At 37.6% G+C, this 26474-nt stretch overlaps 2 protein-coding genes across 2 annotated transcripts; both read left to right on the forward strand.

The window, feature by feature from the left end:
* Nucleotides 1–656: 656 nt before the first annotated feature.
* On the forward strand, nt 657–4572 carry LOC131979256 (CD209 antigen-like protein E). The gene is made up of 6 exons (XM_059343200.1): nt 657–723; nt 812–910; nt 2060–2218; nt 3207–3349; nt 4093–4196; nt 4419–4572. The coding sequence occupies exons 1-6, from the start codon at nt 657–659 to the stop codon at nt 4570–4572; spliced, it is 726 nt and encodes a 241-aa protein (XP_059199183.1).
* Nucleotides 4573–10051: 5479 nt separating this feature from the next.
* Nucleotides 10052–24026, forward strand: LOC131979257 (CD209 antigen-like protein E). Its single transcript, XM_059343201.1, has 8 exons — nt 10052–10124; nt 10213–10311; nt 11574–11732; nt 19051–19193; nt 19992–20095; nt 20762–20849; nt 22531–22581; nt 23937–24026. The coding sequence occupies exons 1-8, from the start codon at nt 10052–10054 to the stop codon at nt 24024–24026; spliced, it is 807 nt and encodes a 268-aa protein (XP_059199184.1).
* Nucleotides 24027–26474: the final 2448 nt, after the last annotated feature.

Here is a 26474-nt window from a genome sequence, read left to right on the forward strand (position 1 = left end):
CCTCACTTTTGTATCACTTTATTAGCCTGAAGAAGGTTCTCCTTTTGTTACTTTTTGTTAACTTTTGCTGTTAACCAATAAATACACCTGCGTCGTGTTACATTCCCTTTCCCCGAGACTCAAACTGGGTTGTAACATCAAGACTTTCCAAAACAAGTAAAAATATCTAATCTCAATGAACCCACAAATACCTTAGAATTAGTGTATTCTAACTTTTTCTTGATTCTAATGAAATACACGTGACCTATTTTCTCAATATGTTGAAAAATATTCTTGAATTAATAATCAGTAAATGCTAGAGCCATCATCTTGACATAATGATATGATAGGCATTATATTTCTAGAAACCAGCAAAGCCACACTAAACACTAGTCAACTTTTCTTGATACAGCTACAAAGACTTTCATCTGGATGTAGAAAATGTTTCTTCAAATTCTTGAAATAAGGCAAAACCCGTGAAATCTTTGTATCAAACAAGTGAAAAAGTCTGCCATGTCAACAACTTTTCTCACCTCTGAAACATGTGACTTCCTCCGAATGTGACATGTTGAGAAACGGGAACCAACAAGATTATAAAGAAACTTCTTTCAGCTGCGTGTAGTGCAGTCTGTGCTGCAGAGCTGAACCTTTAGGAGATAGTTAACAGTTTATGAGTGATGGAGGACGAAATCTATGAAAATGAGGATCATCCCGTTAACGCAGCACCTTTGAAAAATCAAACAGGTGAGAATGTTCAGTCTGTCAGTATATTAATATTTTTATTATTATTGATTAGTGTTGCATCACTGACTGTACTCACTGGTTTCCTCAGGTCCCAGGAGCTCTGAGAGCATATGTCGTGCTGTAGATTTCTGTCTGGGGCTGCTGAGTGTTTTCCTGCTGGCTGGACTCATCGGCCTCTCTGTCCACTGTGAGTCTAAATCACAAACACAAGTTAACCCTCTGAAGTCAGGAGATTTTGGTTCAAATTTGTAAACTTCCTCTGCGTTAATGTCTGTCTCTGTTCAGCATCTTTCAGTCTGTCCTTACATCACATGCATGGCTCCTTTTTCTCCACACAAACTTGGCTATCAGTCAGATTTTTCATTTTATTTTAAATAACAAAGTATAAAGCTGCCAGGAACCCAAAATACAAACAAAAGACACAGGTTTCTAAGGAAATGGAAATGGACCTTTTTTTAAAAAAATCATTCATAGACACAAAACCAGCAGAAAGAAATTAAAACTAATAACACTATAAAACAGTCTATTTGCACATAAATTAAAAATAGTAATAGTTTTCATTGTAGAAAGAAAATTCACATTTTAAAAATGGTCTAGAAACATAAATGTGACTGTGAAAGCTCCTATGATTGAACTTTAACTGGCTTTCTCAGCTTGTCTACATATCAGATATAAATAAAGTTATTACTGTAAATAAAACGTGTATTTTCAATAAATAAATAGACTCCAGAGACTGAAGTCATACTCTTACTTCTACTCTCAAACATGTACATCAAAATCTGTGTGTCCGCCCTTTCGTTTTTTTTCTGTTTTTTTTTTTTTTTTACTTTTGGGGGGATAACAAGTACTTTTATATTTACACTGTAAAAAAATGTCTGTAGATTTTTTACGGTGAAAAACTGCTAAACCATGACAGTAAAAGACGTAAAATGATAAATGAGTTAATTCAGTTTCAGTAACAATGAAACACTAAATGTTTATATCAGACAAAAAACAGGATTTTTTACAGTTTTGTTTTTTGAAAAATACATTACTACACTGTAAAACACACTGTAATATGTATTTAATGTAATATATGTACAAATCATCACTTTAATTTTTACATTTATCTTTTGTAAAAATACTTTTTCTCACTGTTAAATGTACTAAACACCATATCTCTAACAAAAATATACTGTAATATTTTTTGCAGTGTACTATTAATATTGATGCTGATACATTTGTTCTTTTACTTCATTAAGGGTTTGAATGCAGGACTTTCACTTGTAGTAATAAAGCATCTGAATACTTCTTCCACCACTGTAAGTTTCTGAGGATTGTCTCTTGCTTATTTCAGGCCACGTTTCTTTAAGTGGACCAGCTGCTGATCTCTCCACTATCAACGCCAACCTGACTGAACGTCTCCAGGCCGTGTCCTCAGAGAGAGACCGGCTGAATGCCACACTCACTGAAAAGACTAAAGAGCTGGACAGGCTGCAACTTTTCTGCAAACAGAGTGAGTATGTGTGTGTGTGTGTGTGTGTGTGTGTGTGTGTGTGTGTGTGTGTGTGTGTGTGTGTTTCATTCTCTGTCTCAGGTTACACAACAAACAGTGTGAATAGTGAAAAGATAAAACATTAAACATAAAATTTAAATAAACACATAAAATAACACAAAAGTTAACACCATCAGAAAGGAGAAAAAAATCAAGATCAAAATGAGCATAGATCAGAAAACAATAAAATATGTATAATATAAATGTGTGTACACTATGATGAGATTCTTCAGAGATTTATAACTATTAATACTAGTAATGTTATGATACTATATAATATACAAGGAGCACACCTACAACAAGCATTCCTTTACAAGTATTTATTATACAGCAACCTATGACCTTTAACCTCAAAATGTGTGTGTGTGTGTGTGTGTGTGTGTGTGTGTGTGTAACTAAAATCACATGAAGTTACCTGTGTGTGTGTGTGTGTGTGTGTGTGTGTGTGTGTGTGTGTGTGTGTGTGTGTGAAGCATGTGTATCTGGAGGAGTGTGCTCGCTTACGCGCCCATGTGTGTGTGCATGCATGCACATACAGATAAGCACACAAATGCACACACACACACAGGTAACATTATGTGATTTTAGTTACACACACACACATGCGCGCATAAGCGAGCACACTCCTCCAGATACACATGTTTCTCACACACTCACTTTTACTATTTTATTATTGTACCAAAGCAACTGCTGTAAGTGTATCAGTGCTGGCAGATCGTGATAATTTAAAATTAGCATAAAATATATGAAGTAAAACTGTCACAGTAATTTTAATTTAAACAGGTAGGGGAAACAGTAAGTTACAATGTATAAATAATGTAAAGCGTCACAGTGGTTAGTTAAAAAGTTCAGCAGTCTGAGCATAAAGTCCAACAACCCACAACTTCTCTAACAGAAGGACACGTGTCTTGTCTGACCTTTAATGTCTCTTGTTTGGTGTATTTCTCAGAGAAAACGTGTCCTGCAGGATGGAAGATGTTCAGCTGCAGCTGTTATCTCTTCTCCTCTGCGACTGGTTTTTGGGAAGCAGCCAGACAAGACTGCAGGGACAGAGGAGCAGATCTGGTGATCATAGACAGTTATGAAGAACAGGTTCGATGCTCTATCTCTTCTTTTTCTGGAGGGTTTTTTTCTGAATCAGGGTCTAAAAGTAGAGGATGCTGTATCCTGTGTAGATTGTAAAGCCCTCTGGTTTTATCCATCAAACACAACTTGTTGAAACGCAGGCCATCACAAAGGACCATTTAGCTAACTTTAGCCTATAATTTGGAATACACATGCTGTCCATTTAATGTTGTACAGGAATGAGTGATGCCAACCTATTATATGAAAATAATAATATCAAAATTCCTTCAACCTTTTCTACATAATTATATGGCAATGTTAATATGATTATGATTTAAATGATTGATTATTTAGATAATTATTTCTGAAAATTATTAATACCTTTGATAGTCATCTAAACAGACTTTTTTAAAGTATTCTGGTTTTATCCATCAAACACAACAGGCCCATCACAAAAGACCATTTACTCTCAAAGTATGTTTTCTTTAATAAAAAACTGTAAAAACAAACAAAAAACAAGTCAAACAGGCATCATTTTCGTAATTTTTTACTTTCGAACAGTTCTTTAACAGCTCATCAGGTCCATTATTTTTAATGGGAAATTGAATCACAGTTCAAATGTTTTTTATGAAAATGGTGAGGTGAATCAAAAATAAAATAAAATAAATACATAGCACACCATTTAGTAGTAATACTGTACAGTAATACAGCAACTTTAGTACAGTAATAGTCTTTAAGCTATTGCAATTATTCTTTTTTTGATTGTTCAGGAATTCATCGCTAAGTTCATCAAGAAACGCACTTGGATTGGTTTGAGTGACCGAGACAACGAAGGCGTCTGGAAATGGGTTGATGGATCTCCACTGACTGAAGCGTAAGGCATACAGTAGATCTTACTACTCCTTATTTCAATATAGACACAGAATAAAACTTTCTTTTACTGTTGATACTTTAAGTAGATTTTGATGCTGATAATTTTTAGTGAAGTAAGATTTGAATTCAGGTCTTTTACTTGTATTGGAGTGATTTCACAGTGTGGCATCAGTACTTTTACTTCAGTAAGGATCTGAATACTTCTTTCACCTCTGTCTCCTAGGTACTGGGGTGGAATGCCTAATAACGGTGGTGGAAATCCACAGTGGGGTGAAGAAGACTGTGGAGAAATCCTAAATGACCAGGAAGTGAGAGTTAACTGGAATGATGTGCGCTGCGATAGTTATCGGCAGTGGGTCTGTGAAAAAATGCCTTAACATAAAATATAATACATTTGTAAATACTTCTACGATATAAGTGATGATGTTAAAGCCTTTATATAGGAAATGGTAACAAAAGTGGACCAACATGTAATTTTGGATCAATTTGGATATTCCCTTTGACTTCCTGTGGTTGAATTTTGTAATCCAGATAATACAATAGAGTTACAAAATGTCTGAAATTATAAAAAATATATAGAATAATATGAAAAGTTACTTTAACTGGCTCCCCTACTAGTCAGTTAATTTACATATCTGCACCCAGCTGCCGTATGACAACAGATTAATTTGACCATTTTACAAAAAATGCCCCCAATGTTACCCTATGGAGCGTCTAGAGCAGAACTGGGCATTGGGCGGCCCGTGGGCCACATCCGGCCCGTTGGCTGTCCTTGTCCGGCCCGCGTGAGGTTAACCAAAAATCAGAAATCAATATAACCGCAGTGCTTTTATTTTGAAAAAAATAGCAAACATTAGCATTAGCACTAGAGCTAACAAGCACTTTTACTACAGTTAAGACCACAAATATAGCCACTAATATCTAAGACAGAAGAAAATAAACTTTAACAAACCTTGTGCACTGTCAGCCACTATAGAAGCCTTTTAGAAACTTTATATCAACTTGATATGAATTACTACGGACTCGTTATTATTTACCGTTCGTTTTTTCATTTAACCGTTCCACCTGTTATTTCCTGTCACTACCTTTCAAAATTAAAGCACCCGTGTCACACTGGACGGCACCTTTTCAAAATAAAAGCATCATAACATTGTAAAACACCTAGAAAATGTACACACATGAAAAACAAGTTATATAATACAAAAACAACAATAGGAACCTTGCTAAAGGTCATTTACAGTTGTGTTTAAAATAAATGTTAAAGTGATATAGTGATTGGAGTATTTACTACTTTTTACTGCTATATTTGATTTACTCCACATTAACAGTCTTATCATAACATGTGTTCCTATCAGTAGCAGCTCAAAACCAGATAATTTACTATATTTTATAAAGCGATTAAATTAACACTGAGCAGAATTTAGTTCAGAGTTTTGGTCCGGCCCCTGCAACCTTCGTGGTGTTGGTCATGTGGCCCCTTGGGAAAATTAATTGCCCACCCCTGATCTAAAGTGATGAGGTCATCACGCAGAGTGTAGAGGGAGAGAAAGAAATGTCAAAAAATAAATTTGAAAACTGCGCTCCAGGCTGCAAATTCCACTCTACAGAAATAATTTATACATAGAAACGTAGGAAAATTAGTCTTCTCCCTCACAATCCTCTGGTAAAGCTGTCAGAGTTATAGTTTGGGCGTAGGACGCACAGATGATCCACCAACACCACCAACAGCCTCATTGGCTCCCATATTAAAAACGTAGGAAGATTTCGGAAAAAGATTTTTTAGATCCCTCAAACAAAGCCATTTTTTCTTGTTTCTTAAAAAAAACAAAATATGTATACGTTCAGGAAGAACTCAGGATGCTCAAAGTGAAGTCGGTTCAATGATCGCTATTATGGTTTTGCCAAAAATGCTTTCTGTTCGAGGCCAGAAATTCCAGTCCTTCCACCTCTTGCTGCTCACTGTCGCGGAACTGTCTCCACTGTCAGTTAATTTCAGTTGATTGCTCTGCTCTGATTGGTCGACTCCACCTGGCCACCTGGTTGCTTAGCTCCCAAATCTGACTCCAACACAAAATCCTTACCTGTATTTCTCTGCGCCGATCGTTTGATGAGGAATGATGAGCAGGACACGTCCCAGTTCTCAGTTTAACTTTATTTTATTACAATACGTCAAGAAATTTGCAGTTACAGAGTTCAACCTGGAATTATCTGCCTCAGTATCTCTGCTGTATCTACAGTAAATCAGTTTTTAAAAGGAAACTTAAAGTCTATCCAAGACAGTAATTCATCTGTTGGATGTGTTGTGGGAATGATCTGTTTTCAATAACTCAGCTGTATTTAGTTTTTGGGTAGGTTTAGTAGTTTTATTATATTGTCAGCTATTGTGTGGGTTTGTCTATTTTATATTGTATGTACTTGTTTTGTTTTTATTTGATATTTTAGTTTTTGTATAGTTCTTAATTGTGATTGTATTGTATGTTGTATGTGTTACGGACCCCAGGAAGACTAGCTGATTGCTATGGCATCAGCTAATGGGGATCCTTAATAAAACGAAATGAAATGAAATGAAATCCACACGTCCCTGACAACACATTAGGCTGGTCAGTTGATGGAGGTTGGACTCTTCCAGAAGGTGCCGCCTCTCTTGACACGTCGTGTCACCAAGCAGAGAAGACAGTTATCTTTCTGCTCAGTACATCATGTCCGTGTCCCGACCTGTTACAAAACATTCAGAACACAAACTGCTGCCTTGTGTTAGAAAAATTGCATGAGGAAACCTTGAAAATTGATAATCTGTCACCAACAGAAAAAACCTCACCATTTTTCTGCGCAGTTCGTTGATGGGGAATGAAAAAGCAGGAGGCCGTCCAAGTTGTCAGTTTAACAAAAGTTTTATTACAATACGTCAAAAAATGTGCACTTTACAGAGATCTCCGGGTTCAAAATTAACTCATGTCCCTGAATACAAACAGACGTGTTTCAGTTGGTGAAGTCTGAACCACGACTCTCTCCCTGGAACCCATTAAAATAACCTTACAATTGTTTACAAAACATGCTGGTCGATTTCCTCCAGGAAGTCCCGCCCTCTTGATCGCTGATTCGCCAGTTTTATTTAATACAACGGCACGTCAATGCCAGCTGGGCATACGATCTTGCTGCCCCGGACAAGGCCATCCTGGCCTCTTCTCCAGAACATTCAACAAAAAACATTCTGTCTTGTTATTGTCTCACAAAGATATTATGTCTACAGAGTCAAAGGAATTTCACTGTGTCACATAGATTCTAAAAGTCTAAAAAATATAAAACAGACAATGAAATATATGTAGTCAAAGTTTCTAAACCAAAATTAACACACAAACATAATCATTGTATCAAAATCATATTGTCTGACTTAATATAAATGCATAGAGATATTTATTACAGTCAAGGTTTGACCTTTGATAGTGACCTGCGTCACTCACAGAGAACAGAGACAGACCACAGAGAAGCAGAAATAAAGCATAAAATCATTTACAAATATAGAAAATAATCAATTATTTTAACAGATACTATTGGAGACACAGACTTTGCAATGTCCACATAAAATCTAAAACATAAAATATACATTTTTGTGATTGTAGACTCTTACTCTAAATAGGACAGAAGAAGTTTAAGCAGATGCAGTAAATTTATTTAGTTTAATCATAGTTTAAAAACAATATTAGCTCATGATCATTGTATCAAAGCATCTTGCATGCACAGAGAGGACACACACACACACACACACACACACACATAGTGAATTACGCAACATAGATAGTGACGTTCGTCACACAGAGACAGAATCACAGATTATTTCTAACAACATATTGCATACCTACTGAATACATTTTTTGCAACATACTGCACACAGTAATTTCACAAACATGATTTTTATTTTTACTATTTTATTATTGTACCAAAGCAACTGCTGTGAGTGTGTCAGTGCTGGCAGACCGTGAGAATTAATGTTTTGCAGATGTGGTAGATAGAGAGATAGAGGCTTTATTTATCTCGCAGGAACTTCTGGTAACCAGCAGCTCAAAAAACACACAATCACACCACAAGAGTGGCAGGGCAAACATGAGAAATTTAGGGCAGATTTAATCGTGTGTTCTGAAGTTAAAACAGCTTCCTGTTCTTGGCGAGTACTCAATATTTTCACCATGTACAGGACACAGGTATGCCACAAGTGTTCATTTGGATATATGAACTGAATTGAACGAAAATGTGCCAGCATTTTATGTCAGCCCCCTCAAAATGGAGGTTCCTTTCCGTTACCCCAAACAAAAAAAAACCCATTCCCAGCACCACCACGGCTCCAGGTGGATTTACATAAACATGAGGTGTGAACACATCATTGGCTATGGAGGTGCAAAAACCTGTTCTCCCAGCAAGCACAACCCCCAGCTTCACATAAGTTGTTTCAACTAGGGGGGAAAGTGTCCACCAGGAAAGTCTCAGGCCACGCCCTCTCTAAAGTCTCAGGCCACGTCCTCTCAAAAGTCCGCTCATTCTTCAGTTAGCCCCCAGAGGGATTTAGAGACTCTGGAGGTGATGTAGGGTTTTCACCGTTTGTGCACAAAGCTGATCATAAACAAAGCAGCATGGCTAATTATGCACAGAGTCTCCGCTGATCATAAACATAGTGATGGTGAATAAACGGCATCAAACCTTGGACATCTGTCCTAACAAACTTAGATTTGAGTGCGAGATGTGAAAAAATAAAACTCTGTCATAGAGCTAAACCAAATACATCACCAGAAAGGTCTCCACCTGGAGAGTAACATAGCATAACATATCAATTTCAAGGTTCTATAATATTCTTGCTTTGAGATATTGACCTTTGAACCTTAACATTGGGGCACATTTAAATGATTATAACTAACGGACTATATCAGCACACTTGTTGTAGTTCTTCCGTATTAGGGTTGTGAAAACCTATTTCTATCCAATATATCGAATATCACACACTGTCTAATAAATCATTATACTGCATGTATTTTATCTATGCTAAAAAAAGACAACAATGTTTGTTTAATGAAGATATTTAACTAAAACAGGAGAGCAGAGTCCGGAGCATTTACAGTGAAGCGCGATTCAATGAGATCGCACCACATCCGGTAGGATTGATGAGTTGGCGCCACCCACCGCCCTTTGTTCATTGCCTCACTTTTGTATCACTTTATTAGCCTGAAGAAGGTTCTCCTTTTGTTACTTTTTGTTAACTTTTGCTGTTAACCAATAAATACACCTGCGTCGTGTTACATTCCCTTTCCCCTAGACTCAAACTGGGTTGTAACATCAAGACTTTCCAAAACCAGTAAAAATATCTAATCTCAATGAACCCACAAATACCTTAGAATTACTGTATTATAACTAACAACTAGTGACTTTTTCTTGATTCTAATGAAATACACGTGATATATTTTCTCAATATGTTGAAAAATATTCTTGAATTAATAATCAGTAAATGCTAGAGCCATCGTCTTGACATAATGACATGCATAGGCATTATATTTCTAGAAACCAGCAAAGTCACACTAAAAAATAGTGAACTTTTCTTCATACAGCTACAAAGACTTTCATCTGGATGTAGAAAATTTTTCTTCAAATTCTTGAAATAAGGCAAAAGCCGTGAAATCTTTGTATCAAACAAGTGAAAAAGTCTGCCATGTCAACAACTTCTCTCACCTCTGAAACATGTGACTTCCTCACAATGTGAAATGTTGCGAAATGGGAACCAACAAGATGATAAAAATACATCTTTCAGCCATGTGTAGTGCAGTCTGTGTTGCAGAGCTGAACCTTTAGGAAATAGTTAACAGCTTATGAGTGATGGAGGACGAAATCTATGAAAATGAGGATTATCCCGATCCTGTTAATCCAGCACCTTTGAAAAATCAAACAGGTGAGAATGTTCAGTCTGTCAGTATATTAATATTTTTATTATTATTGATTACTGTTGCATCACTGACTGTACTCACTGGTTTCCTCAGGTCCCAGGAGCTCTGAGAGCATATGTCGTGCTGTAGATTTCTGTCTGGGGCTGCTGAGTGTTTTCCTGCTGGCTGGACTCATCGGTGTCTCCGTCCACTGTGAGTCTAAATCACAAACACAAGTTAAACCTCTGAAGTCAAAGAGATTTTGGTTCAAATTTGTAAACTTCCTATGCATTAATGTCTGTCTGTGTTCAGCATCTTTCAGTCTTACATCACATCATGGCTCCTTTTTCTACACACAAACTTGGCTATCAGTCAGATTTTTCATTTAATTTTAAATAACAAAGTATAAAGCTGCCAGGAACCCAAAATACAAACAAAAGACACAGGTTTGGTTTTTTTTTTTTGTGTGTGTCTTTTTTTGTCATTTTGTGTCTTTTTTTTTGTCATTTTGTGTCTTTTCTGTCTTTTTTGGTAATTTTGTATCTTTTTTTGTCATTTTGTGTCTTTTTTGTCTTTTTTAGCCATTTTGTGACTTTTTTTTAGTCATTTTGTGTCTTTTTTTGTCTTTTGTGTCTTTTTTTAGCCATTTTGTGACTTTTTTTGTCTTTTGTGTCTTTTTTAGTCCTTTAGACCAACATAAAATGTTATTTAGATTTTTTTTTTACTTTCAAAACACTATCATGCTCAATAAAGAATTTGAAATCTTGCAAATGTGAACAAAGGTTGCAAATCTAACATATATATATATATTTTTTTTTTAACTTTTGGGGCCATTCTGTATAACAAGTACTTTTATATACACTCTAAAAAATGGTGTTTGATGGAAAAACCTTCTATTTATACAGTAAAAAGTGGAATAAAATGGCAATCTTAAACGTGAAATCAACAGTGCCACTATGTTTTTACCGTAATATTTAAAAAAAGTTCTACTGTATTTATTACGATAAAGTTCTGGCAACCACAGCTGTGCTAAAAAATACTTACAAACCTTGCTTTAGCCAAGAAAGGAGAGAAAGAAAGGCAAGGAAGGCGAAGCTGACGACTGAGAGGTCACAGGTGTATAGCTGATCACTGCATATGGCAGCCTCTATTTCCTGATTCCAGAATGCACTTGCTCTAGGTTGCTATGGTTACAGAGATAAACAAATAAAGCTGAACAGCCAAGAACAAACTAACATTTTAAATATGATATCAAAATATCTTTTCAAGTGACATGACACATACTGTCACACGTATTTACTCAGTATAGGTGATAAAATCTCAGTAACAAGCTGTAATATCTGATTTAGATCATTAAGGACCAAAACACTTCAAACAAGTGAAACAGTGGAACATAAAAGATGCTGACTTAGATTTTCATTTTTGCAGTGTTCCATCACTGTACATTTCTGAGGAATGTCTCTTGCTTATTTCAGGCCACGTCTCTTTATGTGGATCAGCTGCAAATCTCTCCACTATCAGCGCCAACCTGACTGAGCGTCTCCAGGCCGTGTCCTCAGAGAGAGACCGGCTGAATGCCACACTCACTGAAATGACTAAAGAGCTGGACAGGCTACAACTTTTGTCCAAACAGAGTGAGTATGTGTGTGTGTGTGTGTGTGTGTGTGTGTGTGTGTCTGTCATTCTCCCACTCAGGTTGACGCAACAAACAGGTTGAATAGTGAAAAGATAAAACATTAAACATAACATTTACAGAACTTGAAATTTACAGAAGCGACCAAACTCCTCCACGTTTTCCCTATTTAAATACAGCTACACGAGTAGTTAAACGACCAAGTATGGCGACACAAAATAAAACATGGCGCTTTTCTAAGCGGATAAAAAGGATAACTATAATGTATGGCGGAATAGCACTTGGGAGCACTTCGACTCGGCGCAGTAATATCATCACTCCTGAAAAATCTTCTCCCTCTCCCTCTCCCCCTCCCCCAACAGAACCAACGTGAGCTGCACCAGGAGTAGTAGTTCGAGCAGAGCTGACGAAGTATCAGGTTGTAGGAAGATATTTGTGAACAATCATGGTTATAACGTGCATCGTAAAGGGTTGCGATAACAAGCAGAAGTGAAGTGAGAGGGAGCGGAAGTGAGAGGGAGAGGGAGGGGGAGAAGATTTTTCAGGAGTGATGATATTACTGCGCCGAGTCGAAGTGCTCCCAAGTGCTATTCCGCCATACATTATAGTTATCCTTTTTATCCGCTTAGAAAAGCGCCACGTTTTATTTTGTGTCGCCATACTTGGTCGTTTAACTACTCGTGTAGCTGTATTTAAATAGGGAAACCGTGGAGGAGTTTGGTCGCTTCTAACTGTCCATCTGTTTGGATACTAATGAATGAACTGGGCTAAGCTAAGTGCTAGCCAAGTGGCGCCGCGCGCCAGGGCGATTGAGTGCACGCATTGAGATGCAAGAGGTCTGTATCAACTCGTCTTACTTGACCGAATAACATGTTTTAATATGAAAAAACGGTGGAGTGTTCCTTTAAAACCATCAGAAAGGAGAAAAAAAATCAAGATCAAAAAAAGCAAAGATCAGAAAACAATAAAATACGTAAAAAATAAATAAAATCATAATTAAGACAGACATTTGACCAATATTAGAGAAGTCCAACCCTTGACGAATGAAATTGATAAAATGTACATTAAAACAAATTAAAGAAGCAAGAATGAAAAGGAGCTTCTAAAAAAGTAACATTTTTCTCCTTTGCTTTAAAAGAAATTGTTGGCTTACGTAGCTAAGAGCAAAAAGGCTATAATAATTATAACTAGAAAATTTCCTGTGGGTAAATTGTGAAAGGGCCACGGTGGCTACTGCCGGTGTGTGTACACTATGATGAGATTCTTCAGAGATTTATAACAATTAATACTAGTAATGTTATGATACTATATAATATACAAGGAGCACACCTACAACAAGCATTCCTTTACAAGTATTTATTTATACAGCCACCTATGACCTTTAATCTCAAAATGTGTGTGTGTGTGTGTGTGTGTGTGTGTGTGTGTGCGTGCGTGCGTGCGTGCGTGTGTGTGTGTGTGCGTGCTTGCGTGCGTGTATCTGTAACTGTAACTTGACTTTGTGGTCGACCAATCAGAGCAGAACAATCAACAGAATTAACTGCAGCTGTCGAATCTTCTGGCACAGTGACAGCAGCCAGAGGTGGACAGACTGGAATTTCTGGCCTCGAACAGAAAGCATTTTTGGCAAAAACATAATACCTATCATTGATCCAACTTCACTTTGAGCGTCCTGAGTTCTTCCTGAACGTCTGCATATGTTTTTTTGTGTAGAAAAATTAAGAAATAGCTTTGTAAGAACCATCTGAAAAACTGTTAAATATGCTTTTCTACAGAAATCTTCCTGCGTTTTTAATATGGGAGCCAATGAGGCTGTTGGTGGTGTTGGTGGCGAGTCTGTGTATCCTACGCCCAAACTATAACTCTGACAGCTTTACCAGAGGATTGTGAGGGAGAAGACTAATTTTCCTACGTTTCTATATATAAATTATTTCTGTAGAGTGGAATTTGCGGCCTGGAGCGCAGTTTTCAAATTTATTTTCGACAGTTTTTTCTCTCCCTCTACACTCTGGCGATGATGTCACACACTGTGACACGAACATTCCGTGCAATACACACCCATTATAATCTCAGAATTTCTACAAAAATGATCATGGTCATTGAACAGGGATTGATAAAAAACTATATGACCTATCGAAACGTGGATTAATACACCGATACACAAGACTTGTGTCTACTGTTTAAAGTTTAAATGGAGTCTCTAGGTGAAATTATGCCGAAGAAGTAGACGTTTAAAAATCTCAAATTATTGTTCTTTTTCGCTATTTTTTTCCGGCCGTCCCATTCACTTCAATGTAAAATTTTGGGCAGTTTTTCATGACTTATGTCGCAAAAAATTTGTATTCTTTAGAGAAAAGTAATAGCACACCGATCCCACTGCCCAAAATTTAGCATTGAAATGAATGGGACAGGCGACAAAAAATGAGCGAAAAAGAACAATAATTGGAGATTTTTAAACGTCTACTTCTCCGGCATAATTTCAGCTAGAGACTTCATTTAAACTTTAAACAGTAGACACAAGTCTTGTGTATTGGTGTATTAATTTGCGTTTCGATAGGTCATATAGTTTTTTATCAATCCCTGTTCAATGACCATGATCATTTTTGGAGAAATTCTGAGATTATAATGGGTGTGTATTGCACCGAATGTTCGTGTCACAGTGTGTGATGTCATCACCAGAGTGTAGAGGGAGAGAAAAAAACTGTCAAAAAATACATTTGAAAACTGCGCTCCAGGCTGGAAATTCCACTCTACAGAAATAATTTATACATAGAAACGTAGAAAAATTAGTTTTCTCACTCACAATCCTCTGGTAAAGCTGTCAGAGTTATAGTTTGGGTGTAGGACGCAGAGATTTGCCACCAAAACCACCAACAGCCTCATTGGCTCCCATATTAAAAACGCAGGAAGATTTCGGAAAAAGGGAAGATGGAACAGTTTTTTTAGATCGCTCTAACAAAGCTATTTTTTCATAATTCTTTAAAAAAATCACATGTAGACGTTCAGGAAGAACTCGGGACGCTCAAAGTGAAGTCGGATCAATGATAGGTATTATGGTTTTGCCAAAAATGCTTTCTGTTGGAGGCCAGAAATTTCAGTCCACCTCTGGCTGCTGTCACTCTTTCATTAACAGGTGTCAGTTAATTCTGTTGATTGCTTTGATCTTTGATGTGATTACAGTTACAGATACACACACACACACATGCGCGTAAGCGCTCATACTCCTCACACATGCATACAAATGCTTCAAACACACACACGTGCACGCACGCACACACACACACACACACAGTAACTTTCTGTGATTTTAATTACACACACACACACACACACCGCCAGTAGCCCCCGTGGCCCTTTCAAAATTTCCCCAGAGGAAATTTTCTAGCTTTTTTTTGTTTTTTACTTTTGGGGCCATTCTGTATAACACGTACTTTTATATACACTTTAAAAAATGGTGTTTGATGGAAAAACCTTTTATTTATACAGTAAAAAATGGAATAAAATGGCAATCTTAAACGTGAAATCAACAGTGCCACTATGTTTTTACCGTAATATTTAAAAAAAGTTCTACTGTATTTATTACGATAAAGTTCTGGCAACCACAGCTGTGCTAAAAAATACTTACAAACCTTGCTTTAGCCAAGAAAGGAGAGAAAGAAAGGCAAGGAAGGCGAAGCTGACGACTGAGAGGTCACAGGTCTATAGCTGATCACTGCAAATGGCAGCCTCTATTTCCTGATTCCAGAATGCACTAGCTCTAGGTTGCTGTGGTTACAGAGATAAACAAATAAAGCTGAACAGCCAAGAACAAACTAACATTTTAAATATGATATCAAAATATCTTTTCAAGTGACATGACACATACTGTCACACGTATTTACTCAGTATAGGTGATAAAATCTCAGTAACAAGCTGTAATATCTGATTTAGATCATTAAGGACCAAAACACTTCAAACAAGTGAAACAGTGGAACATAAAAGATGCTGACTTAGATTTTAATTTTTGCAGTGTTCCACCACTGTACATTTCTGAGGAATGTCTCTTGCTTATTTCAGGCCACGTCTCTTTATGTGGATCAGCTGCAAATCTCTCTACTATCAACGCCAACCTGACTGAGCGTCTCCAGGCCGTGTCCTCAGAGAGAGACCGGCTGAATGCCACACTCACTGAAAAGACTAAAGAGCTGGACAGGCTGCAACTTTTGTCCAAACAGAGTGAGTATGTATGTGTGTGTGTGTGTGTGTGTGTGTGTGTGTGTCTGTCATTCTCCCACTCAGGTTGACGCAACAAACAGGTTGAATAGTGAAAAGATAAAACATTAAAGATAACATTTAAATAAACACATGAAATAATACAGGAGTTAACACCATCAGAAAGGAGAAAAAAAATCAAGATCAAAAAAAGCAAAGATCAGAAAACAATAAAATACGTAAAAAATAAATAAAATCATAATTAAGACAGACATTTGACCAATATTAGAGAAGTCCAACACTTGACGAATGAAATTGATAAAATGTACATTGAAACAAATTAAAGAAGCAAGAATGAAAAGGAGCTTCTAAAAAAGTAACGTTTTTCTCCTTTGCTTTAAAAGAAATTGTTGGCTTACGTAGCTTGGAGCAAAAAGGCTATAATAATTATAACTAGAAAATTTCCTCTGGGTAAATTGTGAAAGGGCCACGGTGGCTACTGCCGGTGTGTGTACACTATGATGAGATTCTTCAGAGATTTATAACAATTAATACAAGTAATGTTATGATACTATATAATATACAAGGAGCACACCTACAACAAGCATTCCTTTACAAGTATTTATTCATACAGCCACCTATGACCTTTAACCTCAAAATGTGTGTGTGTGTGTGTGTGTGTGTGTGTGTGCGTGCGTGTGTGCGTGTGTGTGTGTGTGTGTGTGTGCGTGCGTGTGTGCGTGTGTGTGTGTGTGTGTGTGTGTGTGTGTGTGCGTGCTTGCGTGCGTGTATCTGTAACTGTAACTCGACTTTGTGGTCGACCAATCAGAGCAGAACAATCAACAGAATTAACTGCAGCTGTCGAATCTTCTGGCACAGTGACAGCAGCCAGAGGTGTGCAGACTGAAATTTCTGGCCTCGAACAGAAAGCATTTTTGGCAAAACCATAATACCTATCATTGATCCGACTTCACTTTGAGCGTCCTGAGTTCTTCCTGAACGTCTACATATGTTTTTTTTTTGTAGAAAAATTAAGAAATAGCTTTGTAAGAGTGATCTGAAAAACTGTTAAATATGCTTTTCTACAGAAATCTTCCTGCGATTTTTAATATGGGAGCCAATGAGGCTGTTGGTGTCGCATCTGTGCGTCCTACGCCCAAACTATAACTCTGACAGCTTTACCAGAGGATTGTGAGGGAGAAGACTAATTTTCCTACGTTTCTATGTATAAATTATTTCTGTAGAGTGGAATTTGCGGCCTGGAGCGCAGTTTTCAAATTTATTTTTTGACAGTTTTTTCTCTCCCTCTACACTCTGAGCGATGACATCACACACTCTGACACGAACATTCCGTGCAATACACACCCATTATAATCTCAGAATTTCTCCAAAAATGATCATGGTCATTGAACAGGGATTGATAAAAAACTATATGACCTATCGAAACGTGGATTAATACACCAAAACACAAGACTTGTGTCTACTGTTTAAAGTTTAAATGGAGTCTCTAGGTGAAATTATGCCGGAGAAGTAGACGTTTAAAAATCTCCAATTATTGTTCTTTTTCGCTCATTTTTTTCCAGCAGTCCCATTCATTTCAATGTAAAATTTTGGACAGTTTTTCATGACTTATGTCGCAAAAAAAATCGTATTCTGTAGAGAAAAGTAATAGCACACCGATCCCGATCAAACCGCATGTTTTGATATATAATTTGACTAGTAGCGGGACGAAATTGTGTCCGGAAGAGGAAGAAGAAAAAATCCACAGTATAACAGTAGTTATATTGCTATACAGCTATTGCTGTAGGGGCCAGTGCTCGGTGCGATTGCCCCGTGGCCCTGATAACTTTTTTTTCTTAGTTAGTAGTATTGCAGTCTGGAAAGAAAAGCATGGATGAGTTTTTCAGCGTCCTCCTGGTATAAAAAGCTCCTTGCCTTAGTAACTTTTTAGATGAGCGTCCTGTGTGATACTTTCCAGTTAGTTAGTTCTAAATTTCAATAAAGAGTTCTCAGGTTCCCTCAAACAATGCTTATTAAAAATGTATGAAAAGAAAATCACTAAATCTAAGACATGAATAAATGAAAAAACATGAATTATACAGACGTTTAAAAATTATTATAAAATATATGTGTAATATATTTTTTGTTACAAGTGGTATATTCACAGTCTGACCTTTTTTTCCAGAACAGAACTGTAACGACTGGTTTAAACCAGAATAATTAACTTTAGGATCTGGGATTTGTCAGACATTAGAGGCATTTGGAATTTGAATATAAACAAGTATAGGTTGAATTCATTTTAAGGTTAAAAAGTAGACTTAGCAGCGTGCTCGTTCCCGGTAAAACATGCCCCTACATTGGTTGTGGGACGTTACAAACAAAATTGTTTAAATATTCTTACACACAGACAGAAAAGAGAACACGGGCTTCATTGGACTCGGGGACACCTTTTTTCAGCAGCCTTGAAATTGACAAAGTTCTCCTCCGCTGTACCTCGGCAGTGTATTCTGATGTCTGATAATAAAGAAAACTAAAAGGAACTTCAACTTGATCTTGAATCCACTTTCTCACTCATAAAAACAAATGTGCATTTCTAATAAGTCCTGCAAAAAACTCTATCTTCTCTATACATATAAAGATCAAGTGATCAGTTATTTGTCAGATTGAAGTCTATGGAGAACCTTTTCAAAACAGTAAAACGTGTTTTTTTTATAACTGCCTTTTAGAAAAATTGAGATGAAATATATACTGAATGCAGAAAGACGTATTGCATATCTACTGATTACATTTTTTCCAACATACTGCACACAGTAATTTCACAAACATGATTTTTTTTTTTTACTATTTTATTATTGTACCAAAGCAACTGCTGTAAGTGTATCAGTCCTGGCAGATCGTGAGAATAAAAAATTAGCATAAAATATATGAAATAAAACTTTCGCAGTAATTTGAATGTAAACAGGTAGGAAAATAGTCAGTTAAAGTATATAAATAATGTAAAGCGTCACAGTAGTTAGTTATAAAAGTTCAGCAGTCTGAGCTTAAAGTCCAACAACCCACAACTTCTCTAGCAGAAGGACACGTGTCTTGTCTGACCTTTAATGTCTCTTGTTTGGTGTATTTCTCAGAGAAGACGTGTCCTGCAGGATGGATAATGTTCAGCTCCAGCTGTTATCTCTTCTCCTCTGCAACTGGTTCTTGGGAAGCAGGCAGACAAGACTGCAGAGACAGAGGAGCAGATCTGGTGATCATAGACAGTTATGAAGAACAGGTTCGATGCTCTATCTCTTCTTTTTCTGGAGGGTTTTTTTTCTGAATCAGGGTCTAAAAGTAGAGGATGCTGTATCCTGTGTAGATTGTAAAACCCTCTGGTTTTATCCATCAAACACAACTTGTTGAAACGCAGGCCATCACAAAGGACCATTTAGCTAACTTTGGCCTATAATTTGGAATACACATGCTGTCCATTTAATGTTGTACAGGAATGAGTGATGCCAATGAATGTTTTTTATGAAAATAATGATATCAAAATTCCTTCAACCTTTTCTACATAATTATATGGCAATATTGATATGATTATGAATTAAATTATTGATTATTTAGATAATTATTTCTGAAAAGTATTAATAACTTTGATAGTCATCTCAACAGACTTTTGAATCTGTTTTTTTCTGAATCAGGGTCTAAAAGTGTAGATTGTAAAGTATTCTGGTTTTATCCATCAAACACAACTTGTTGAAACACAGGCTATCGCAAAGGACCATTTACTCTCAAAGTATGTTTTCTTTAATAAAAAACTGTAAAAACAAACAAAAAACAAATCAAACAGGCATCATTTTCGTATTTTTTTACTTTCGAACAGTTCTTTAACAGCTCATCAGGTCCATTATTTTTAATGGGAAATTTAATCACAGTTCAAATGTTTTTTATGAAAATGGTGAGGTGAATCAAAAATAAATAAATAAATACATAGCACACCATTTAGTAGTAATAGTGTACAGTAATACAGCAACTTTAGTACAGTAATAGTCTTTAAGCTATTGCAATTATTCTTTTTTTGATTGTTCAGGAATTCATCACGAAGTTCATCAAGGAATACACTTGGATTGGTTTGAATGACCGAGACAACGAAGGCGTCTGGAAATGGGTTGATGGATCTCCACTGACTGAAGCGTAAGGAAATACAGTAAATATTACTACTCCTTATTTTAATATAGACACAGAGTAAAACTAAAGGTGTATGTTTATCATTTTTGCCTTTAAAGCTGTTTTCTTTTATTTTTTTACCGCTTGGTGAAAATCCTGTTAAAGTAACCCTTTCTGTGTTGGAATGTACATTTACTCAAGTACAATTTTGAGGTACTTTACTTAAGTATTTCCAGTTTATGTAACTTTCTACTTCTACCCCACCACATTTTAGACGTTAAATCTGTAGTTTTAACTCCTCTACATTTAACTGACAGCTATAATTACATTTCAGGCCAAAATTTAACATAAAAAAACATTTGATCAATATAAAACATATTAGAAATTCTTGTACATTTAATCACATAACAGTATATTAAGTATTCAAAATTAGTCATACCTTGACAATAGTAAAATGCTGCTTACAATAATACAATGATATGTTTGGAATATATATTAAAATCTGAGTGGGGCCATTCTGCATGAAAATTACTTTTACTGTTGATACTTTAAGTAGATTTTGATGCTGATAATTTTTACTCAAGTTAGATTTGAATTCAGGTCTTTTACTTGTATTGAAGTGATTTCACAGTGTGGCATCAGTACTTTTACTTCAGTAAGGATCTGAATACTTCTTCCACCTCTGTCTCCTAGGTACTGGATGAGTGGAATGCCTGATAACGGTGGTGGAGATCCAAAGTACGGTGAAGAAGACTGTGTAGAAATCCAAACTGGCTATAGAGTGAGAGCTAACTGGAATGATGTGCGCTGCGATCATAATCGGCAGTGGGTCTGTGAAAAAATGCCTTAACATAAAATATAATACATTTATAAATACTTCTCCAATGTGATAATGTTAAAGCCTTTAAAAAAATAATCATTAATGCACAGAACCCTTCTTCAAATGTCACTATAAATGCTACGACATTATTCCACAAAACTTCACAAAAATCAATATTAATTCAGTATTTGTATGTCTTTTATGAAGACAGGAAATGGTAACAAAAGTGGACCAACATGTAATTTTGGATCAACATGGATATTCCCTTTGACTTCCTGTGGTGGGATTCTGTAATCCAGATAATGTAATAGAGTTAAAAAATGTCTGAAATTATAAAAAAAATATATTTCTATAAAGAATAATATGAAAAGTTACTTTCTCTGGCTCCCCTACCAGTCAGTTAATTTACATATCTGCACCCAGTTGCCGTATGACAACAGATTCATTTGACCATTTTACAAAAAACATAATGCAGGTAAACTGCTTTCACTGATAAATCAAGAGTTAAAAAAATGTGTTTATGAATTTTGCCTGAATATGGACTGAAAGCTCCCTTTTGGAGCCATTTATTACAACCTTCTCAGTTTCAAATTTTCATTAAAAGTATCTTTTTTTTCATTATTTGTAGGAAGGTGCAGATGTGTGTGTATATATATATATATATATATATATATATACATATACAGATAGCTCTGACTATGCAAGAGCATCATTATACTAATCTATTCTTTCTTTTATCCCCTAACCTTATCATTATTTCCTCTATTCTTTTATTTACCTTTTTCTAATTTTTAACTATTATTAGTTACTCACCATAAAATATTTAAACTTGCAGGAATGCTACAAGAACATGATATGTAAACAAATGTACATGCAAAAACCTCTTTCTTCTCTCTACGTATAAAGATCATGTGATCAGTTATTTGTCAGATTAAAGTCTATGGAGAACCTTTTCAAAACAGGAAAACATGTGTTTTTTTGCAGAAGGACGTATTGCATATCTACTGAATGCATTTTTTGCAACATACTGCACACAGTAATTTCACAAACATGATTTTTATTTTTACTATTTTATTATTGTACCAAAGCAACTTTCTCCTTCTGCCACTGTCTGTCTCTGGTTACAGCCGAGGCTTTTAGCTTCCTTGAATCATCTATTGCTCAATCACACTTCCTTTTTATTCAGTCGATAAAAATTGTTTTGCAGATGTGGTAAATAGAGAGATAGAGAGTTTATTTATCTCGCAGGAACTTTCGGGCACCAGCAGCTCAAAAGACACGCAATCACACCACTGTGGCAGGGCAAACATGAGAAATTTGGGGCAGATTTAATCGAGTGTTCTGAAGTTAAAACAGCTTCCTGTTCTTGGTGAGTGTTAAAATAATTTGAATACTTTGTCTGTCTCTGTTCTCTGTCTCTGTGCGTAACGCAGGTCACTACCAAAGGTCACTATGTATGCATAATTCACTAAACCTTGGAGAGGTTTGAGTTTGAGTTTATTTATTTTGATTACATATATTTCATTGGCTTAAACTGATTAAGATTCTATAATCACAAAGAATGACATCCAGATGTATTGGTGCACAATTTTTACTGTGCGTGTGTGTGCATTTGTGAGTGTGCGGGTATGTGTGTCTGGAGAGAGCGGTGATCATGGGAAGCAGAATGGGAGTCCCGTGTGAAGTGATCTCTGTAAGTCTTAACAAGGTAAAATGTTTGTGCTAACAAGTTTGTTAGTAGGTCAGGGCAAGGCCTGGTTCCGGCAGCAAGATTGTTGTCCAGGTGACATGACGTGGCCTTGTATGGACAAAACTGGCGAATCAGCGGATGAAGAAGGCGGAACTTCCTGGAAGAAATCGACCAGCATGTTTTGTAAACAAATGTTAGTATTTTAAGGTGTTACGGCCGTCTGCCGTTTTTTTATGTTACGACCCGGCTCGATTTTGAGAGCAGTAACATGTGAAAAGGGTATAGAAATGAAGGTGGAACGTAACACTGGGAGGTTCTGGTTAAATTAGGGTTTTATTAACCAGTAAGAGGATGCTTTTTACAACAACAGCTAACAAAAAGAGGCTGTATGGAGCTGACAATATGCAATACAATATACAACTAACATAAATTACCAAACTCTTGGTTTACACAAAACACTTTAGAACAAAAGGAGGTCAGCAACCATAAGCTTACACAAAACTAACGAAACAAACTAGGATTTAACAAAGGGTGTCCAAACTCTTGGTGTTTAACTAACAAAGTAACAAACTAGAGAATTTACAAAGTTCAAAAGAAACACACTGTCTGAAACTCTTCAGACAGTTAAACAATACTGCACCACACACAAACTAACACAATACTCTTAATTTACACAAATGGTTATGACCAACAGCAAAGGCAGACTGTTCACTGTCTCACAGCCGCCATGAACTATGGACACATGAGCTTTTTATAAGGTGCAGCCTGTTGATTGATGTCCTCTGATTGGCTGCCTCTCAGGAATCTCTGCCGCACCAATCACAGAGGAGTAGAGGCAACCAGGAAGTGGGCGGTCTCTCAGCTCCAGAAGATCCAATCACCTCCAGGCAACCTCACAGCTGAATTTACATGAATACAGAGTAATGCAGAGAAATACAATAACTAAAGAAACGGCAGACGGCCGTAACACTCCCCCCCTTAAATTACAAGCCCTTACGGCTTTGACCTTAAGGATACACAATACATAAGTTCTACAGCCGAGACAACACATCAGCCAAGACATTTTCAGTCCCTTTTTTATGCCTGATGTCAAGGTGGTAGTCCTGGACCAACAGTGCCCACCGCATGAGTCGCTGATTGTGGTTAAACATGCGGGACAGAAAAACAAGAGGGTTATGATCAGTAAACACAACAACAGGTAGAGAAGTAGACCCAACATAAACTTCAAAGTGCTGTAGTGCTAACAACAGAGCAAGGGTTTCTTTCTCAATGGTGGAATAATTTACCTGATGTCGGTTGAACTTACGAGAGAAGTAAGCTACTGGATGATCAACACCATCCTCCCCTTGCTGTAACAGGACCGCACCAGCGCCCACTGCGCTGGCATCCAGCTCAAGCTTAAAGGGAGTGGAAAAATCAGGGGCCGCGAGAACGAGAGCGTGACTTAAGCGTCCCACGGGGTGTGTGACCGAAAACAAGCTGTGCAGAACTAAAGCCAATCGATTCCTGCACGGCATCACGAGCAGCAAACAATACAAAGGGAACCCCCTCGTCCCACTGTTTCTCCGTCTCAACACAGTACTTCCTAAGCATAGACTTTAACGTCTGATGCCAACGCTCTAAAGCTCCCTGCGACTGGGGGTGATATGCGGAAGACACAATGTGATGCACACTCAAACTCTTGAGTACTTGTTTGAAGAGACCAGACTTAAAATTAGAGCCCTGGTCTGTCTGAATCACCCGCGGTAATCCAAAAGTAGAGAAAAACTTTAGTAAAGCTTTCACTACGGCACTAGCAGTTATCGAACGGAGTGGAATAGCCTCTGGGTAACGAGTGGCCGCACACATTATAGTTAACAAATACTGATTTCCACTTTTAGTTCGAGGTAGAGGGCCAACACAGTCAATAATCACTCGTTCAAATGGCTCTGCTATCACAGGAATAGGGTGTAATGGCGCAGGAGGGACAGTCTGGTTTGGCTTCCCGACAATCTGACAAACATGGCAGGCACGGCAATGTTTAGAAACGTCGGACTTTAGACCTGGCCAATAGAAATGTCGGAGGATGGCTTGTTATGTTTTGGTTATGCCCAAATGCCCAGCCCACTTACTCTCATGAGCCACTGACATCACATGCTGACGGCATCCTGCAGGAACAACTATCTGATAAACAGAATCACAATCAGAATCACCAGTTACGAAGGAAGACCATTTACGTAACAGTATCTCACCATCCATAATATATGCTACTTTTTCATCCCTTGCTTTGTCATTACTCACCACCTTGGCGAAACACTCTTGCAGTGTTGGGTCTGCTTTCTGCATCTGGCTCAAGCGCACTCGGTTGGCTGGAAATGCCGCACCTCCAGCTAACGGCAGTTCCGGGCCAGTCGGGGGCGTTTGCTCAGCAGACTCATCCTGAACAGGCAAGAAACTCTCAGACTCTTTCTCCTTCTCTTTGTCTTCTGAAGAAACTGACAAGAATAAACTGTCAGACAAGGAAACTTCAGGATCATCTGGGCCAATTTCATGAAAGCGAGCGCGAGTTACAGCGCAGGCTGGAAATACATTGGGGGGTGTCTGATCTGAGGTGTGGATCCCATCACACTGGGGGTGATCTAGGACTTCTAGTGTGGGCGTTACCTTACCACCAGCGATATCGTTCCCCATCAGGAGCACGATACCAGGGATCGGCAGTTCAGTACAAACCGCTACTGGAAAGAACCCAGTAACAAGAGAGGACTGGATATGGACGCGGTGCACTGGTCGTGGCACATAACCCATTTCAACTCCTCTCAGAACTGAACTGTAGTGACAAGCAGAGTTATCAGAGAAAGGCAGAGCTGAAGCCAAAACAACGGATTGAGAGCATGCAGTATCCCTCAAAGCACGTATGGGACGTTTATCAGCTGACTCCCCAGTCAGTGACACAAAAGCATCGAACACAAATGGCTTAAAACAGTCATCAATCTTCTGATCAGATGAGTCTGTGTTTACTTTACGATCTGCTTTAATCAGTCCTACCCCTTTTGCTTGAGAATGGCATGAGGACTGCTCTCTGCGTTTTAGTGTCAAGCAATTTGCAATGACATGGCCAACCTGGTGACAGTAAAAACATTCCCTGTCCTCTTTCGGCCCACGGGGATTTGAGGGTCTGGGAGGAGTGTAGTGTCGTGAAACAGCAGAGACTGGAGAAAAAGCAGATTTATGGGTTAACACATACTCATCTGCCAGAACAGCAGCAGAAGAAAGTGTACTCACTTTCTGCTCATTCAGGTACACAACAATTCTTTCAGACAAACACTTCTTAAAGTCCTCTAGCAGGATCAGCTCTCTCAAAGCATTGAAATCACATGCTTGACATGTTGTACACCATTTATCAAAAAGTGTTCCCTTCTCACGGGCAAACTCAACATAGGTCTGAGCAGAAGTTTTCTTGTGACCTCGAAACTTTTGTCTGTACGCTTCAGGCACAAGTTCATATGCTCTTAGGATAGCCGTTTTAACAGTTTCATAGTCTAAGCTATCTTCAACAGGGAGTGCAGCCATAGCATCCTGAGCTTTGCCATGCATTTTACACTGAAGCAGAAGCGTCCATACTTCAGGTGGCCATTGTAAAGCAGCCGCTATCCTCTCAAATACATTAAAATAGGAGTCAACTTCATTATCCCGAAATACAGGAACTAAAGCCACATGCTTACTAATGTCAAATGCCATCTGAGGTGAACTAGTGGAAGTGGCAGAAGGTGGTGACATACCTGAACCTCTAGGAGCACTTCGCCCCATGGCAGAAGCCTCAAGCTCAAGTTGCCTCAGTCTCACTGCCCTCTCAGTCTCTTCCTGAAGTTCAGCTTTTCTTATTTCCAACTGGAGCTGCTGCTTGGATTGAGTTTCCC

The sequence above is a fragment of the Centropristis striata genome, chromosome 10, assembly GCF_030273125.1.
Source record: "Centropristis striata isolate RG_2023a ecotype Rhode Island chromosome 10, C.striata_1.0, whole genome shotgun sequence".
In the NCBI taxonomy this organism is placed as follows: domain Eukaryota; kingdom Metazoa; phylum Chordata; class Actinopteri; order Perciformes; family Serranidae; genus Centropristis; species Centropristis striata.

Excerpts from the sequence above, each read along its gene's own strand:
- LOC131979256 (XM_059343200.1), top strand. The coding sequence starts at position 657 with ATGGAGGACGAAATCTATGAAAATGAGGATCATCCCGTTAACGCAGCA. Across the intron at positions 724-811 it reads ACCTTTGAAAAATCAAACAG|GTCCCAGGAGCTCTGAGAGC; the intron begins GTGAGAATGTTC and ends TGGTTTCCTCAG. Across the intron at positions 2,219-3,206 it reads GCAACTTTTCTGCAAACAGA|AGAAAACGTGTCCTGCAGGA; the intron begins GTGAGTATGTGT and ends TGTATTTCTCAG.
- LOC131979257 (XM_059343201.1), top strand. The coding sequence starts at position 10,052 with ATGGAGGACGAAATCTATGAAAATGAGGATTATCCCGATCCTGTTAAT. Across the intron at positions 11,733-19,050 it reads ACAACTTTTGTCCAAACAGA|AGAAGACGTGTCCTGCAGGA; the intron begins GTGAGTATGTGT and ends TGTATTTCTCAG. Across the intron at positions 20,850-22,530 it reads AAATCCAAACTGGCTATAGA|AGAGCGGTGATCATGGGAAG; the intron begins GTGAGAGCTAAC and ends GTGTGTCTGGAG.